The following is a 16,952-nucleotide window of genomic DNA, read 5'->3' on the forward strand; positions in this document are numbered from 1 at the left end:
TGTGTCATTAATCGTGGTTTGACAACTTCTGGGATTCTTTTGATTCAATTAGTGTTATTTTAGAAGCTTAGTAGAATAAATTAGCCTTTCTTAAGCTTTTTTTGTGTGTAGATATGTATGTATGCATGTGCATGTGTGTTTGTGTAGGTGCATAAGTGTTCATGGGGGTGCACATATGTGTGTGCATGTTTATCTCTCAGTGGGAGGACTTGAGTGGGTTGGTTGGATAGTGAGCTCCTGGAATCCATCTATCTGTACTTCCCCAGGGCTGGGATTAAGAGTATGCATCACTGCACCTGGCCTTTCTTTTGTGTGGTTTCTGGGGTGCAAGCTCAGGTCATCAAGCTTGTATAGCAAGCACTTTACCAACTAAGTTCTTTCTAAAACCCTTTATGCTATTTTTAGTATTAAAAAATGTCTTTGTTGGGCAATGGGGTAGGTACATGCTTATAATTTCAGGGAAATTGAGGCATGAGCTCAGGGGAAACCTAGGCTACAATAACAAGACTCAGTTAAAAAAAAGTCCTTAATCACCTCTCTACATCCTTCCTATTTTATAGTTTTAGATAAAGTTATTTTAATTTTAATCTAGTATTTTTTTTATGGGCTATAACCACCTTTAAAATAAACTGGGGCTGGAGAGACAGCTCAGTGGTTAAGAGTACCAATTGCTCTTCCAGAGGTCCTGAGTTCAATTCCCAGCAACCACATGGTGGCTCGAAACTATCTATAATGGGAACTGATGCCCTCTTCTGGTTTGTCTGAAGACAACTATAGTGTGTTCACATATGTAAAATAAATATTTTTTTTTTTAAAAAAAAACTTACACAAGACCAGGGCTGGAGAGGTGGCTCAGTGGTTAAGAGCACTGACTGCTCTTCCTAAAGGTCCTGAGTTTAATTCCCAGCAACTACATGGTGGCTCACAGTCATCTGTAATGGATGCCCTCTTCTTCTTTGGCTAAACGAGTTTTATCTGTTTCTGAAAGTCTCTGGAGACAGTGGAGTGAATTGTGTCTGGTGGACAGTGTCTGGTGGACACAATTGTGTCTGGAGACAGTGGAGTGGTGTGTCTGAAGACAGCTACAGTGTACTCATATACATAAAATAAATAAATCCTTAAAAAAATAAAATAAGCTATATATGCATATTTAAGAATATAAAGCAGTGTTACTTTCTAGAATATAAGTCCCTTTTGGAGTTTCTGATTACTGCTCTTCTATAAAAGTTTCATGAGTAGCAATCTGTTTTATGCTGTCATAAAACAAAGCTCTGTGCATCTTATAAGCATAACTCACACACACACACACACACACACACAATATAATATGGATTAGAAGAACACACCTCACTAACTAAAATCCATCGGTTTGTATACTGGCTATGCAGGGCTCTGGCATTGATAATTGTCATATTAGGGTAGATATCCTTTTTTTTTCTTTTTTTAAAAATATTTTTATTAGAAGAACATACCTCACTAACTAAAATCCATGGGCAATCATGTTTTACCTGTGTATGTGTCTGTGTGAGTGCATTGTATCCCCTGAAACCGGAGTTACAGACAGTTGTGAGCTGCCATGCAGGTGGTGGGAATTAAACCCAGGTCTTCTGGAAGATCAGTCAGGGCTCTTAACTGCTGAGCCATCCAACTCTCTAGCCCTCTTTTTAAACCCTTTCTTTTTCAATCTTAGACAAATTGCTTATCTGACGACATGTGCCAAGAGCACTAATTCTCCAAAAAGATAATTCACTAAGTGAATGTGTAATTCATGTTCATATACATCCAAAAAGCCAAAACAAGCAAAAAACCAAAAACAAATAAATAAACCCTGGCAAAGTCCATTAATTATAAGCAATCAACTCTGGTCATGAGGAATCAAGTTCAGTGTACAATTACAGTAACGAACTTGTGTAGTCTTCCCTCTGTTTACTCACCACAGTATTTGCTCTTCTTAGTTTGAGGAAATCAGGTCAAACTGACCTAAACTTCCACATCATGATGTCTACACTAATTATATTAACTTCATAAGTTTACTGTCTTTAATTCAAATACATAAAAATAAAGAAAACAGGGCTTCTAATTTCTGTGTCAAAATAATCCCACCCAGAGCAAAATGTTAATCTGAGAGCTGTTCTTAGAAGAAGCTAGTTATCATAAGAGAAAATGAGAAAAGAAAATAGAAAAAAAGTATGGAACTTTATTTAGGCTGAGCCTACTGTGGTACAGAAATGGCAGGCAGTAATCAGACTGCACCCAAAGCTGGTAGCTCCCTGTTATCTCTCAGCTTCAATTTTCTACTCTCAAAGTCACTAATGGGTTGGATAGAAAAGGCTAGTAGTGCCCACTTTTCTCTCCACCTCACTTAAAATGCACAAGTTGCCTCAGACAGCTTTTCTACCTTCTCACTATTAGCATAATAGCAGGGATTGGTTTATTAGATTAGTGGTCCAATCTATGTCTCAGTGCCCAACAGAATAAAACAGGACAAATTAAATCCATGGTGACAGTGATGAACAGTGGGAAACAGATGCAGAATAAGGCAGGAGGTTCAGGCTTGTGAGCACTCCCAAGACATGGTCTCACGAAGACAGAAGACATCGAAGCTTTTAATATCAGAAAGACATTTTAAACTCAGCAAGGTAGTGCATTCTTGTAATGCTAGCACCTGAGATGCTGAGGCTGGAGGATGATAGCCTGTTTTACACAGTGTGATCCTGCAACAAACCAAGTTTTGATGATAAAAATGATTTCCAGTCTAAATCCAGGTCAACAAGTGCAGAGTGAACAACTACTTAAAGTCTAGGAAATGGACTAGAAGAAACAATGCTGTGTTGTTCCTGAGAGTTCTCTCTACACATGAGCTGTTAGCCCTGGCCTACCTGGTGTGATTAGAGGCACTGAGTTGATCTATTCTGGCCTACTGAGAACACTGGATATTCTAGACAGAACTGGAGAGAACATGGAAAACAGAAGGGAAAAAAAAATCTACAAGAAATGGAAGCTGAAGGCTATAAAAACAACTCCTGCCTGGTGATAGTCCTTAATGAAAAGTAATTGCAGCCAGTTTCCCTGAAAGGCTAGACTAGATGGCATCTGCCCATAAGTTCTCACTAAAATTCCACTTTGTTGGCCCAGGGAATTTCAACTACGGTAGGAACACTTGAGAAACAAGGCTGGTGCTATCCCAGACTGAGGAGGAGCTTGAGTTCCAACTGAAATAAAAACTAAGGACAGTGTTTTTGATAACTCCTGGTCCTGTTTACAAATTTACTTGTTCTCTCTTAAATAAAATATGATGGCCATTCAGCAGCCATGTTATTAAATCATAAAAGAACAGACTACTCAGCACCTGAAGTAAGAAGTGTCTGTACAGTCTGTTGTTGCTCTGAGTTAATAAACAATATTGGGAAAGCAAGCCTATATAGCGATAACATACTGCATAAAAACTGTATTCTCTCCTTTGTGAGCCCCTGAGGACTTCATTCTTTCTTAGAAGGGTAGTTAATTCAGTGGTAGTCTGTTTGCCTTGGACTTACCTGCTTTTCAATCCTGACATATTCCAGGGTGGGGAAATAGACAGTTAGCAAGAGATTGTATGGGAACTGGCCTCAAAGTATTTATGAAGTAACTCTGGATTAAATATTGTTTCTTAACTTCACAGTCTTTAACTCTGTGTTTTAAAAGTCAGAAGCAATATGAACAAGATTTTCAGTAGTTTTATTATCTGCCATTTTAGTTTCCAAGGTTGTAGCCAAGATCAACTGGAAATACTAAATAAAAAAATACATGAAGAAACAATTTGTAAGTTAAATTGTGTGTCTTCTGAATACTGTGTTGAAATCTCATGCTACTTTACTGTGTCCTGCCTGGGACCTAAGCCATTCCTCTGTCTACTGGATCCCTGTTGTATATGCTATATACCCTTAATCACTCTTAGCATAGTGGTTGCTGTGGTGCCTGTGTTCAAGTAAACTTTATCTTATTTAATAATGTCCCTAAAGCCAAAGTGTAGTAATGCTGATTGATAATTTGGATATGTCAAAAAGAATCTGTGAACTTGCTAAGTGTCTCTTAAGTATAAAATATAAAGGCACAATAAGCTATTTTGAGAAACCCCATTCATATAACCTTTATTATACCATATCCCATTGTTTTATTGTTTTTCACTTCTTACCGTGACTAATTTATAAACTCTATCATAGGTATATGTGAATAGGAAAAGCTAAGTTTATATAGGGCTGATTCTCTCTGCAATTTCAGGTTTCTGTTGAAGATATAAGGCTGGATGCTACCTTACCGCAAAATAGTTTTGTGAACGTCATACAAAAGAGACACATATTTGGTTTGCTTTAAAAAGCTGTGCCTTGTGCATGCTGACAGGAGCCTGATATAGCTGTCTCCTTAGAGGTCTGCCAGAGTCTGACATATTCAGAGGCAGATGCTCATGGCTAACCATTGAACTGATTATGGGGTTCCCAATGGAGGATTGAGAGAGAAGACTGAAGGAGCTGAAAGGGTTTGTGGCCTCATGGGGAGAGTAACAATACCAACCAACCAGAGCTCCCAGGGTCTAAACCACCAGCCTGGGAGCACATAGGGAGGGACCCATGGCTCCAGCTGTATATGTAGGGGAGGATGACAGTGTCAGGCATAGGTGGGTAAGGAAGTCCTTGGTCCAGAGAAGGCTGAACGCCCAGTATGGGGAAAATCGTGGGTGGGGAGGTGAGAGTGGGAGGGTGGGTGGGGGCATATCCTCATAGAAGCAGGAGGAGGGAGGTAGGATAGGGGGTCCCTGGGTTGGGGGAAAGGGGATTACATCTGAAATGTAAATAAAATATCCAATAAAAAAAATTAAAAGGAAAAAAAAGCTGTGCCTCAAAATACTAATAGCAGAAGGGTGTTGTTTTTTTACCTAGTCACAGGACTAAGTTTTGACACTTCTAAAGTATCTGTTACTGAAAAGGCAGGGGAGGAAGAGACACACATTCTCAACACGTTTTTTGAACTTGTAGTAGTCTTGGTATTAAACCGTAAGACCTTGCTTCTGCTTACCAGCAGTAGGAGGAAAGGATTACTTCTGCTTTTATGTAGGTCTAAGGTTTGGGATCATTAAGTAAATGTCAGTTCCTAGAGGATCCAACAGTTTATATTCTTTCCAGGCAAGCAAGCTTCATTGTAAGCTTCCTGCTCTGAGAAAATATCATAAATTCTTTTCTGCCTGGCTTAATATCATCATCAAAATCTGAAACTAGCTTTCTAATGAATCAACATGAAGAAATAGGCTGAGAGCATGTCCACAAATATAGCTATTATAACAAGGTCTGGTGAACAGCAGGGCCACAGGGACACTAAAAACCCAGCAGTGTCAGAGCTTCAGTCTTTTTGGTGAGTCACAGTCTGAGTAACAGGCTAAACTTGTGGCCTTGCTTTGAGAAGCAGAGAAAAATCTCCTCTGTGGGAAGCATTCGAGTAAAAGCATTTCCCATTGCCTTCAATATCCACGCTCTATGCTATAAATTTATAACAGGCTCAGAATCACATCTCACAGATCTATATCTTACCTGGGATCACAGAGAAATTTGGTTTTCTCTCCTTCTTCTCTCCAGATAAGCCATTCTCGAAAAGAAGGGTGCACAAACATCCGAGTCATGTCTCTGCGCTTGATTAGGAACATAGAGAGGTTCTCCATTCTTTGTTGAAAGTCTTCCCATTCTAGTGTGCCTTCAATGCTCCCAGCATTGATGGCCTGGAAGATATGTTCATCGGTAAGTGGGTGGAGAGAGGCCACTGCCACATTCAGGAGAGGCATCACCCGATCAAAGGAAGACTGAGTTGGGAACTTCATATTGCACTGGAGTAAATAAACCTCAGAGAGCGAAACGGGAACAACTTTGTAGCTAGAACTCTTTAGCACTAGGTATCCTTTCTCTATGAGGTCAAATGTGAGTTTCAGGTATAGATATGACCCTTGACTGAGGGTCTTGAGGTGAGAACTGAGCTTGCCAAATGTAGTATTGTCCATCTTGCCATTAAGTGAGATGTTATTCTGGATCTCTGAGCTGCTATGAATCCGGTGCAGGATGTAAGCCTGCAGGTCCTGGTCTATGGCTTCATTCTCTTCTAGTCGATCCAAAAAAATCCTATGGAAAGGCAGCAACTTGGTAATTTCCTAAAATAGATGGAGAGAGAGATAGAGAGAGATAGACAGAAAGACCTTCAGTTTCCCCTAACTCTCTTATAAACTAGGAGGTCCAGAATTTAGTCTAAATTTCTGAGTGGCCAAAGAAGAAAATAATATTAAGCATGATATCCACAGACTAAAGGAAATTATGCACACAGTAAGAAGATGGCTTTTCTTAACACTGAGACATTTTATGGGTTTTTGTAAAGAGTATGTGAGGATGAAGTTGAAGAAGTTCTTTCCTTCTCTTTATTCCTCATACTCTGGCTTCACTGAAACCTTACCAATTCACTAAAATGGTTATTTCCAAGATGATCAATAATCTTAATCTTGGGAAATCCAATAACTAGCTTAAGTTTTCATCTTCTCAGGATCTTGGCAGTGTTTCACTGTTGACCGCATCTTCCACAGCATTCTGGGGAATCATTCTCAGCAGCCTGTTCTTTAGACACATCCTCATTTTCTTATCACACTGACTAGTTTTACCGAGCTTCTTCTGTGAACTCCTTTCATTTTCCAGCCACTTCAGGCTCAGGTCTCTATTAATTTTCTTTCTTAGCCATTCCCACTCTCTAAAGCAGTTATAAACATCTATTTTGCCAGATTACTTAATTCTTCTGAGTTCTCACCTTATATCTTGGTTTACCAAGCAATTTATACTTTGATGTTTCATAGATAAACTTAATGAGACTAAATAAAAAATATTAAATTTTACACTCAATCACAAGGCATTCACTGTGTTAACAAATTAACTGTATTGCCATTGATCCTGACACTAATCCTTGGAGGCATCTGGGATCTTTGTTTCTGAAGATGGCATCTGTTCATGTACTCACCAAGGATTCATTCTTGATATCTTGCTTATACTCACATCCAGTCTGTCATCAAGCCTTTTTTCTTTTTGAATTTTCTATGTAGCTTGGATGGTCTAGAACTCTTAACTCTCTTGCCTCAGTCTTCAAAATGATGATATCATAGGTGTGAACCATCACACCTGGCTGATCAACTGCTTTTTATTCTACTTAAAGATATCTTCCAAATATGGCTAGTTTAAGACACCATCAACTTTCAACCCCTTTCTGCTTATAATCTCCATCCTCTGTATTTTATCATGTATACCACCAGAAGATAGATCTTTAAAAAATGGTAGATCAGATTTCAATACTTTCTAATGCTCACTGGAGGGGTTTCTATCTACCCCAAACTACCATTTCTATTTCTTTATACTATTTTATTTTTCTTCATAGTACTTGACATGATATTACCCATAATATTACAATATGTTTAAGTATACTTTTTTTGTTTGTGTTTTGTTGCGGTAAATCTCTTGCCCATAGGGAGTCCATAAAAGAAAAGACACAAGTCAATAAATATCAAATGAATGCTGCATGCCTAGATTGGGCGGATTTACCATTAAACTACACTATTCCCCAGCTATGAGAGCTCTTAACAACTTGCGGTTTCCTAGGTCAAGGTTTTCTACATCTTCTCTCCTTCCACCAACCGCCAACTCCTCCAACTCCAACTGCTCCAACTGCTTTCCTCCTCTTATCCTCTTTCCCTGCCTCTGGCTCCTCCCACTCCTCTTCCACTGCCCAATCACTGGCTGTAGCCTTTATTTAACAAATTTGATTGGACAGAAGGTTTACAAGATTCACTCCTCCTTTGCAGCCCCTCCCAGGAGTGGAATTACCATGACAACAAGAGGCTAGGGCTATCCACCACAGTGTTCCCTACTAAAAAAGTGTTATGGAAGTAGAGACAGTGTGTGTCCTCAAGTATTAGGACAGTATAGGACATACTCTAAATATCCAAGAAGTGTCTATAGAAGTAATAGAAAATTACATATAATTTTGTAAGGAAAATAATTCTTAGAAATTCTTCATCAAGGAGAATACAGTATCTAGGAAGTTACTGCAGGTCTTTACCCATGAAGACACTGAAATTTGGACTTATAACATCTGGAACATGCATAGTACTCTGTCTATTCTTTATAGCACAGTTGAAAAATGAAGATTTTTCTGCTCTATCTAAACATTTAAAATTTCTTCTTCAATTACATATGATATCATGTTAGAATAGATCTCAGGTCAACACTGCCTATGCATAAATATCAAAAAGAGGGATCATAGTTAGGTGTGGTGGCACACATCTGTAAATTCAATACTTAGGAGGTTGAGACAGGAGGATCATGAGTTTGAGGCCAGCCTAGGTTACCTAATAAAATTTATTTTTCTTCTTTCTTAAAAAATGAAAACAAAACAAAAATAAAAACAAATAAGAAACAAAACCAAACACAAGATTTTGTTCCTGGAGATCTTTCCTATTAATATTTTAACAACCAAGCTACTATCCACTAATTAGGTTGTATGTAATTTTAGCTGTAAAGATCATTATGTGTATCTAGACTATAACCTAAATAACCTGCAGAATGATAGGAAACATCTGTAAGGTGATGGAACTAGAGACACTGCTTCTTGTCAAGCAGTCAGTAGAGATAATTTGCCAATATATAAGAATAATAGTAAAAGCTGAAAGAAGGGGAAAAGTGGAAGACTTACTGTGACTTGCCTATGTATTAGTTATTACAAGTGGGCTATATCAAAATAGTGGGATGATTATATATTCTATGTTATCTTAATCAAGAAGGGATTTTTTTTTTTTTTAAAGATGGGACTCACTGTTCCAAACTACATATGAACACAAAAGAATGGGAGCTACAACACTATCTCCTTAGCTCAGTACTTTTTACAGACTCAATTTAACATTCCTGGTTCTTTCAGGCTATTAAACTATTATTAGCAAGTAGGAAGGATAATTTAAAGGAAGCAAAACCTTATCTTTTAGTTGTAATAAATATAACCTGAAGTCCTAATATTGCCAATATTTGCGAGAGGAAGGCATATACAGTGACAACCTTACATCCACACTACCAAAAAATTAGCTCAAGGAGAAGTGAGGGAAGAAGTGGAAAGTGTGAGCCTCTATGGCAGGCTAAACGTGTGAAGTGGAATTCAAAGTGTGAGTCATTTCCCCTTTTGCACTACTACTACATCAGGGCAAAGTCCAAACAATAGACTTTTCTTTTTTCTTTTTTGCTCCTTTTAGACTGATCTTGAACTCATGACCCTCTTTCTTCTGCTTCAGGTGTGCTTGGATTACATACTTAGCCTCTTAATTCTATTTTGAGGAACATTTTATGAAGCCTTACCCAGAGCAATGGGACTAGGAACTTGACATACAGAAAGAATGCTTTTTTCTAGATCATGTCTCTTAGGTTTAAGAAGAGCTAAGAGAACTAGGATTCAGAACTTTCTCAGTTTAAGCTCCTTGGAAGGGAGATAATCTACGGTTTAGAAGCAAACAGACACATACCTGTAAACTGGTCCTAACTGTTACAATTAGTTTGAGCCAAGAAGGAAAATTTCCAATCATTTTACTTAGAAATGATACAATTGTATCCCCATAATCCGGTTTGTGAAATTCTGCTTCATTTAATCCATCAATTAAAATGATGAAATCTTCATCTGGGATTTTTCTCTCTGAGATAGAAAAAAACAAATTACTTCACAATTACCAAGTGGATAGATGGGTTCTCACTGGGTCTCGGATCACAGATCAGTCTGGAAAAAAATGTTATTACAATGCTCAGAATGTATAACTTATTATTAAGACATGCAATCTTTCATTTGGGGAATTACTTAGTTTTTTATCAGGTCACAGGTTCAGAAATACTGTATTTTCATTGTGAGAGTCTGACAGCTGGAGTTATGAGCTCTTGAATGTGGAACTCAACTGTTCTCTCACACAAATAAAAGCTAAATAAACTGGTTGTTCCTATCACAGCATAAAGAAAATAATATCACATATTCTTTTGTAAATTCCTTAAAGACTGAAGTAGCATACAGAACTATACATGACTGTTCTGGGAAGAGAGGATGGAACATGAATGAACCTGGCAGCGTCCTAGATGATGAGACAGTCCCATCACTAATCTCCTAGGGGAGGAGTCAGGTCAGAGAATTGTTGGCATTTAGTTCCCTTCTAAATTAATTGAATTAATTTATCTTTAGGTTCATGCTGAGGGTGCTTAGTGAGATTTCAGGCTTGTATTCTCTCTAAGTGTGTATCAGTTCTTGGATAATATTGAATACTTCTGGTTATCTAATGAAGAAACATGTTTAATCTGAAGGAAAAATGAAACTAGGTTCAAAATAAAAGGTCCAGACTACTGTAAAATACTGATTCTTTTAATTTTTAAACACAAGCACACAATTTTTTCAAGTTTTGCATTAAGAAACTAATTTCAGTTTACCAATATTTTAATGTCAATTCTCAAATTATGAAGAGGTGTTTGTATATCTTTTGCCAATACTTGGGATTGCAACCAGGGTCTTTTGCATAATGAATAAATACTCCACTACTGAGCTATATCCACAGGCCAGATAATGTTTTATTTTATTTTATTTTATTTTATTTTATTTTATTTTATTTTATTTTTTTGAGACAGGGTTTTTCTGTGTAGTCCTGTCTGGCCTTAAACTCAGAGATCCTCCTGCCTCTGCCCCCACCTCTGGAAAGCAGGAATTAAAGGTATGCACCAGCACTGTCCAGCTCCAGGGCAGATAATTTTAATGGTAACTTTCAAGTATCTACATATTAAGAAAAGAAATAAACTATGGATTCCAGTTCTAATTTATTATAATGTTTTTAATAAAGTGTTATTATAAATGACATGGCACTAAGAAAATAAAATGGTCTTTCAGAGACTCTAAAAATTAAGGAAATTTTTAAGTCTAAAAATTAAGTAATAGAGAAATACTTGGAATTAGGAATTTACCTAAACAACTGGGAATTGTTACATGCTTGATTTTGAGAACTCTGGCTCCCTGAAACTTAATTGTGTCTTACTTTCGGCTGAGCACCTCCTAGTATGCTGGACAAGTTCTACACTGCTTCAGGGGAGCTCACTAGTTTCAAGAGCAATTTTTCAGCAGGTGGTAGCCTGAGAACATATTCATGATGGAGATAGACATGTGTTAAAGTCATTCTTCCTTCTCCAGGGGACTGCCAAAAGCTTAGCACAACCTGTACCTCCTGTCACAATCTCCTAACTTTACCCGGGTGATTCCTAAGTCAAGACCTTCATAGGGATAAAAAGGCAGATGACAATGCACCTGTAGAAAATTATTTTCTTTTGAAAAACATTTAAAATACTTCTTAAAAATTACATTTGTGGGGTGTGTGTGTGTGTAGTCAGTTTCCTCCTACCATGTGGGTCCCCAGAGGTTGAATTCAGGTTAGTAGGCTTGGAGGAAAGTGCTTTTGCCCACTGAGGAGCCATCTCCTTGGCTCTGGATATTGTAATGAATGAAACAATTAATTTGCTAATAAAGCTAAATTTCATTTGCAGAAATTTCCAATAGAATACAATACTCACTCCATGAGTAAAACATAAATATTTTTTGTCTCTAAAGTGGGGACTAATATGAGCTGGCTGGTAGATTTGTCTACCAGACAGAAGGTCCTGGATTTGATCTCTAGGACCTTAATCCTTAACTGTCCTTAATCAGGACAATGATAGTCTTTTAAAACCCTGTGAGGTTTTCTTGCTTGAGATTTTCCTTCCATTCTTAGAAAGAGTTATTTAAAGTTACCTAGGGATGTGGGTTATAAGATGTCGACAGATGTTTTCCCAGTCTGTTTTTAAAAAGGAGAAGTGCATTATTAGCAATCCAACTCCTACAGATTGAAAAGTATTTCCCATAAAACTTTCCTGGGAGGAAAACTCTAGCTACCTGAGGATAATATGCATATATGACAAATGAAGGCCATTTAATTTATATACTTTAATAAGTGTTGGTAACTATATATAATCATGCAACTAAAAACCTGATCAAATTGAAAAACATTCCTGTCATTCAAGAAAATTTCTTTAGGTTTCCTTCCTGTCAGTGCTCAAAGGGCAGCCAGTGTTTTAACTTCTATCACCACAGGCTACATACATTTGTTTCTTCTGCTTAATATAAAGTTTCTGAGACTAATACTGTATTTGTTTCTTTTTACTACTAAGATTGAACAAGTTTACAATCCATTTCTTCACTATGTTGATGGACATCTGGGTTTATATACTTATTAGGATAACTATATTGATGATCTTTTAATATGATAAATTATACAGATTAACTTTCAAATGTTAAGGTAACATTGTAATCCCGACCAAGTAGGAACTAACTTCACTATTAGCTTTTTTCTTCTTCTAGGACTTTGTTATGATGGCCATGAGGAATAATGGTCTATAATGTATTTCTTCTTTTTTGTTTTAGTTTTGAAAAGATCCTTAAGTTTGACATTTTGATGTCTATCTGTTATGCTTGCCTGATAAAATAAAATGTTCTTTTCTGTTTTTTTTTTTTTTGAAAAATATATTGCTAAGTTATGTGTATGTTTTCAGAATGTCTACTTTAGTCAATTTGCTGAATTTTATTGTTAAAGTTATTTATAATGGCTTATTTTTAAAAATATTTTAATGAACTGTAGTGGTGCCACCTCTTTTAATTCATGTTTCTCTCTCATTATTTTTGAACAGTCTTGTTGAGGCTTGATTTTCAAATTTCACATCAGCTTTTTACTTCAATCATTTCTGTTTGAAGATCACGTCCTTATTTGTATTAAGTTTATTTTCCTTGTATTTTTCTAGTTTAAGAAAGAAACTCACACAAGTTATTTTATATTATTCATTTTGACATATTAAACATTCTCTGTATAATCTGCTCTTTGACCTATAGGTTATTTAGAAGTAGGTTAATCTAAACATATTTAAGAGCATATTGTTACTGATTTCTAATTTAATTACATTGTTTTGGACAACACTGATGCAGTATTTACCTTCTCGGGTGTGCATGCCCACAAGGTGCAGTGCACAACTCGGCGTTATCCCTTGGGTGCTGTTGCTTTTTTTTTGTTTGAGAGACAGGCTCTCTTACTGGCCAGGGACTTGTCTAGCGAGCCCTGGAGACCCACTTGCTTCCTTCTCCCCAACAGTGGAATTACAAGTGTGTGCCTTTATTTCTTTTGTTTGTTTGTTTTTATAAAGGCACTGAGTATCAAACTTGGATCCTTGCACATTACAGACTAAGCTAGCTCCCTAGACTGATATTTTAACTTTGATTTTTGTTGTTTTAGAGGCAGGACCTCATTATGTATAGTCTAACCTAGTCTTGAACTCACAGTCCTTTCACCTCAGCATCCTAAGTGCTGGGAGTTTTGGCATGCACTACCATGCTCAAATAACTTAGAAATTTTGAGACTTGTTCTATAGTTCAGAATATAGTTTATGTTTTCTTGAAGAAAATATATATTTTGTATTTATTAGGTAACATTCTTTTTTTTTTTTTTTTTTTTTTGATTTTTCGAGACAGGGTTTCTCCATGTAGCCCTGGCTGTCCTGGAACTCACTCTGTAGACCAGGCTGGCCTTGAACTCAGAAATCCACCTGCCTCTGCCTCCCAAGTGCTGGGATTAAAGGTGTGCGCCACCACCGTCCGGCATTAGGTAACATTCTTATAAGTACCAACCAGAGCAAGTTGGCTAATAATAATATTCAAATCTGTATCTTTAATTTTTTTCTCTTCTTGTTTCAATAGTTACTGAGAAGCATTTAAATACCCATCTGTAAATGGGCTTTGCTTATTAAGCTTTTTTTGATCAGTTTTTGATTCATGATTCTGAAACCCTAATTCTAGGATTTTGGATTACTTTATCTCCTGATGAATTGGCTTTCATATCTACTAATTGCCTTTACTAATATTGCTTGTTTAAAAGCCTATTCTGACATAAACAAACTACTCTAGATTTCTTATGGTTTATGTTTAACCCGCTATTTAGTTTTTTATTATTCTTTCATTTTCAGTTGTGTGATATTTGAGTAACTCTATGAAGACAGCAGCATATAAATCAGATTTTGTTCTTTATTCAGTCTGTTTCTGCATTTTGTTTACTTACTCCATTTATATTTTACAATTAATTCCTTAATATGATTTACCTAATCTTTTCTACTTTTTTCTTTTGGGTTGATTAAACAATTTTTAACATTTGTAAATTGTTTTTCCAACTGCTGCTTATAACTTTAAGAGTAGAAACCCTCCAGAATAAGATGAAGCAATTGAACTTACTCAGAATTCTGTTAATAGGGATATCTAAAGGGATAGAGAGATAAATGAGTAGATCTATCTTACAGTGAAATAATGAACCATGTCAGTATGGTTGAGAATTTGGTGCAGACTCAGCAAGCATCTGTATATTCTCTTTGAACACATAGGGCATAGCTCTTTATATCACTGCCCCTTTAAAATACCCATATATCACTGGGCTTGGTGGCACATGCCTTTAGCACTCTGGAGCCAGCAGCAGGTGGATCTCTGTGAGTGTGAGGCCAGCTTTGTCTACACTGTGAGCTCCAGGACAGCCAGAGCTACATAGAGACACTGTCTCAAAAAACCAAACCAAACCAAATCAAACAAAACCAAACAAAAAACATGTATATGAAGTTTCCCCTTTTATGCCTCTATTCAAAATGAATCCTGAAATATCTACCATGTTCAAGGTGAAAAGGTAGGTATGAATGAGAAAAGAGAAACACACGTTTTGAAATTTAATTGCACACAATTTAGTCAAAGAGAAACAGCTAACAACTTGAGCAAAATCAACTAATACTTGTACAGCACAAAGTTTATCTGGCATACTATAAATGCTCATTAAATGTTCATATCAAATTTTAAGATTTTACATATCTATACTAATGTATCTAGGAGCACAACTGAGATACTTAATCATTATCATTCTGTTTGGCTTTCAGTGCTAATAAAAACATTGTTACAAGCAGAGAAACAGGTAAGGTGGCTTAGTGGGTAAAGGGACCTGCTTCCATACCTGATGACCAGAGCTTGATTCCTGGGACCTCATACAAGCTGTGGTATGAATACTCACACACAAAATAAATAAGTAAAATCTTCTACTACTACTACTACTACTGGTATAGAGGAGGGTGGAGGGATGGCTCGGTGGGTAAGAGTACTATGTGAGTGCTGGAATCCCAAGCACACATGTAAAAAACTAGGTATCTCTGCATATGCCTGTAACCCAAGTGCTGGTGAGGCAGAGACAGGAAGATTTAGGAGCTCAAAGGCCAGTCGCTGAGAGACCCTGTGTTAAAACAGTTAAGGAAGGAAGAGAGCTGTAGACACCAGCCTCTTCCTCTGGACTCTATACATGCCGATGTGTACATTCAGGTATAAGTGTACCATGTATGCAATCCTCCACGCCAACCTGCCTCCCCACACTAAAAATAAAAAGTTAAAAAGGTGAACAAATGTGTAGCGGAGAGGTTTAAGGAGATGACTGTGCTTAGGCTTCAGTGAATACTAGGGCTGTAAAGAAAAAGGAAGAAAAGACATGAGCACGAGAAGGAGACAGACCCCACTAATTTCATTTTCATTAAGAACCACTTGTTTTTCTGATAATTTATGTACCACAAAATGTCCATGTGATTCTTTACATACCTTCCAAATGAACAGTTAAGTGATTTCTAGTGTAAATACTGAGGTATGCAGCTATGGGTGGCATAATAAATGTACTGCAGATATTTTCTAACTATAGAGTTTCTAGCCATAGAAACTCTGAAACAGTGAGATGGAGCTGCAACTTTATTAATTCTAATTCCGCAGAAAGGATGAGAAGCTTTACTACTTTATTATAAGAAAACTGAAATTATTTGGAAATCAAAATAAGAACTTTTTACAAAGGAAGGAGGAAGGATCAGTTTCTACAGGGATCTGTTATTTTGAAATAGGGTCCTGCTACATTGCCCAGGTTTGTTTTCACTTCCTGGATTCAAACAGTGCACCTACCCTAGCCTCTTCCAAGTGCTAGGACTACATATGTGCACTATCACAGTTTTCTGTAAACTGTAATCTATAGACATCAGCTATAGAACATTTAGTTTTGGCAATGTAATAAACATAATCATTTCTATATCACACCCTAAGTGACCACCCTTTAGACCTTATTTATACCTTTGTGGAGGTTCTCCAAGGGCTCTAGGACTCCCCTCCGGAAGGAGGCCATGGGGTCTTGAACACAGGACCGGAGGCTTAGCATGCTCTGCAGGTGGGGCTCCCGAAGAAGCTGCTCCCGGTAAGCTGTCAGCTGAGGTGAGCGGCAGAGCAGGGCAGCAACATTGTGGACAAATTCTGGTACCAGGCAGGTGTAGGCATTATCTGCTTGGCAATAATGATAGGCAACCACCTATGGAAAGATGAGATTGCAAACAGGCCTCTTAGCAACTCTGGTTACATATGACCATACCCTAACACTGTCTTTGCTTTCTCCATTTTCTCATCCCCCTCCCCCAAATAAAAATAAAAGGCACTAACGCAACTGTATAATTTATGCACAGTCAAAGATTAGGCATTATATATGTATATATTCCAACAACCTAAAATTAAAGTTTATAAATAAAAATGGGATAGTCCTTCTGGATAACAAGAGACAGGAAGCAAGACTGAGGAGGAAGATGTACATTAATATTACCATTTATTCAACACAGTAGTATAGAAAAGTTTACTCTTGTAACAAAGCATTAGAAATAAAACAGTGATGAAAACCATATTACTCTCAAGAGATATATATGCTCACATCACTTTTTGGTACAGTCTTGTCTCTTAAAAAGATAAGCCTATAAAATAACTTAGATTTAAAAATTATCAGTAAA

At 37.0% G+C, this 16,952-nt stretch overlaps 1 protein-coding gene across 11 annotated transcripts in view; it reads right to left on the reverse strand.

The window, feature by feature from the left end:
• Nucleotides 1-16,952, reverse strand: part of Tanc2 (tetratricopeptide repeat, ankyrin repeat and coiled-coil containing 2) — a 296,480-nt gene that overhangs the window by 52,832 nt on the left and 226,696 nt on the right. For all 11 annotated transcript variants that reach the window (XM_076935618.1, XM_076935617.1, XM_076935616.1 and 8 more), the window contains 3 exons: nucleotides 16,255-16,486; nucleotides 9,557-9,723; nucleotides 5,562-6,169 (listed from right to left, as the gene is read on the reverse strand). In XM_076935618.1, the coding sequence (XP_076791733.1) occupies nucleotides 5,562-6,169; nucleotides 9,557-9,723; nucleotides 16,255-16,486 (1,007 nt within the window). The remainder of the gene's footprint in view (nucleotides 1-5,561; nucleotides 6,170-9,556; nucleotides 9,724-16,254; nucleotides 16,487-16,952) is intronic.

Source organism: Arvicanthis niloticus, chromosome 6 (assembly GCF_011762505.2).
Source record: "Arvicanthis niloticus isolate mArvNil1 chromosome 6, mArvNil1.pat.X, whole genome shotgun sequence".
NCBI classification, from domain to species: domain Eukaryota; kingdom Metazoa; phylum Chordata; class Mammalia; order Rodentia; family Muridae; genus Arvicanthis; species Arvicanthis niloticus.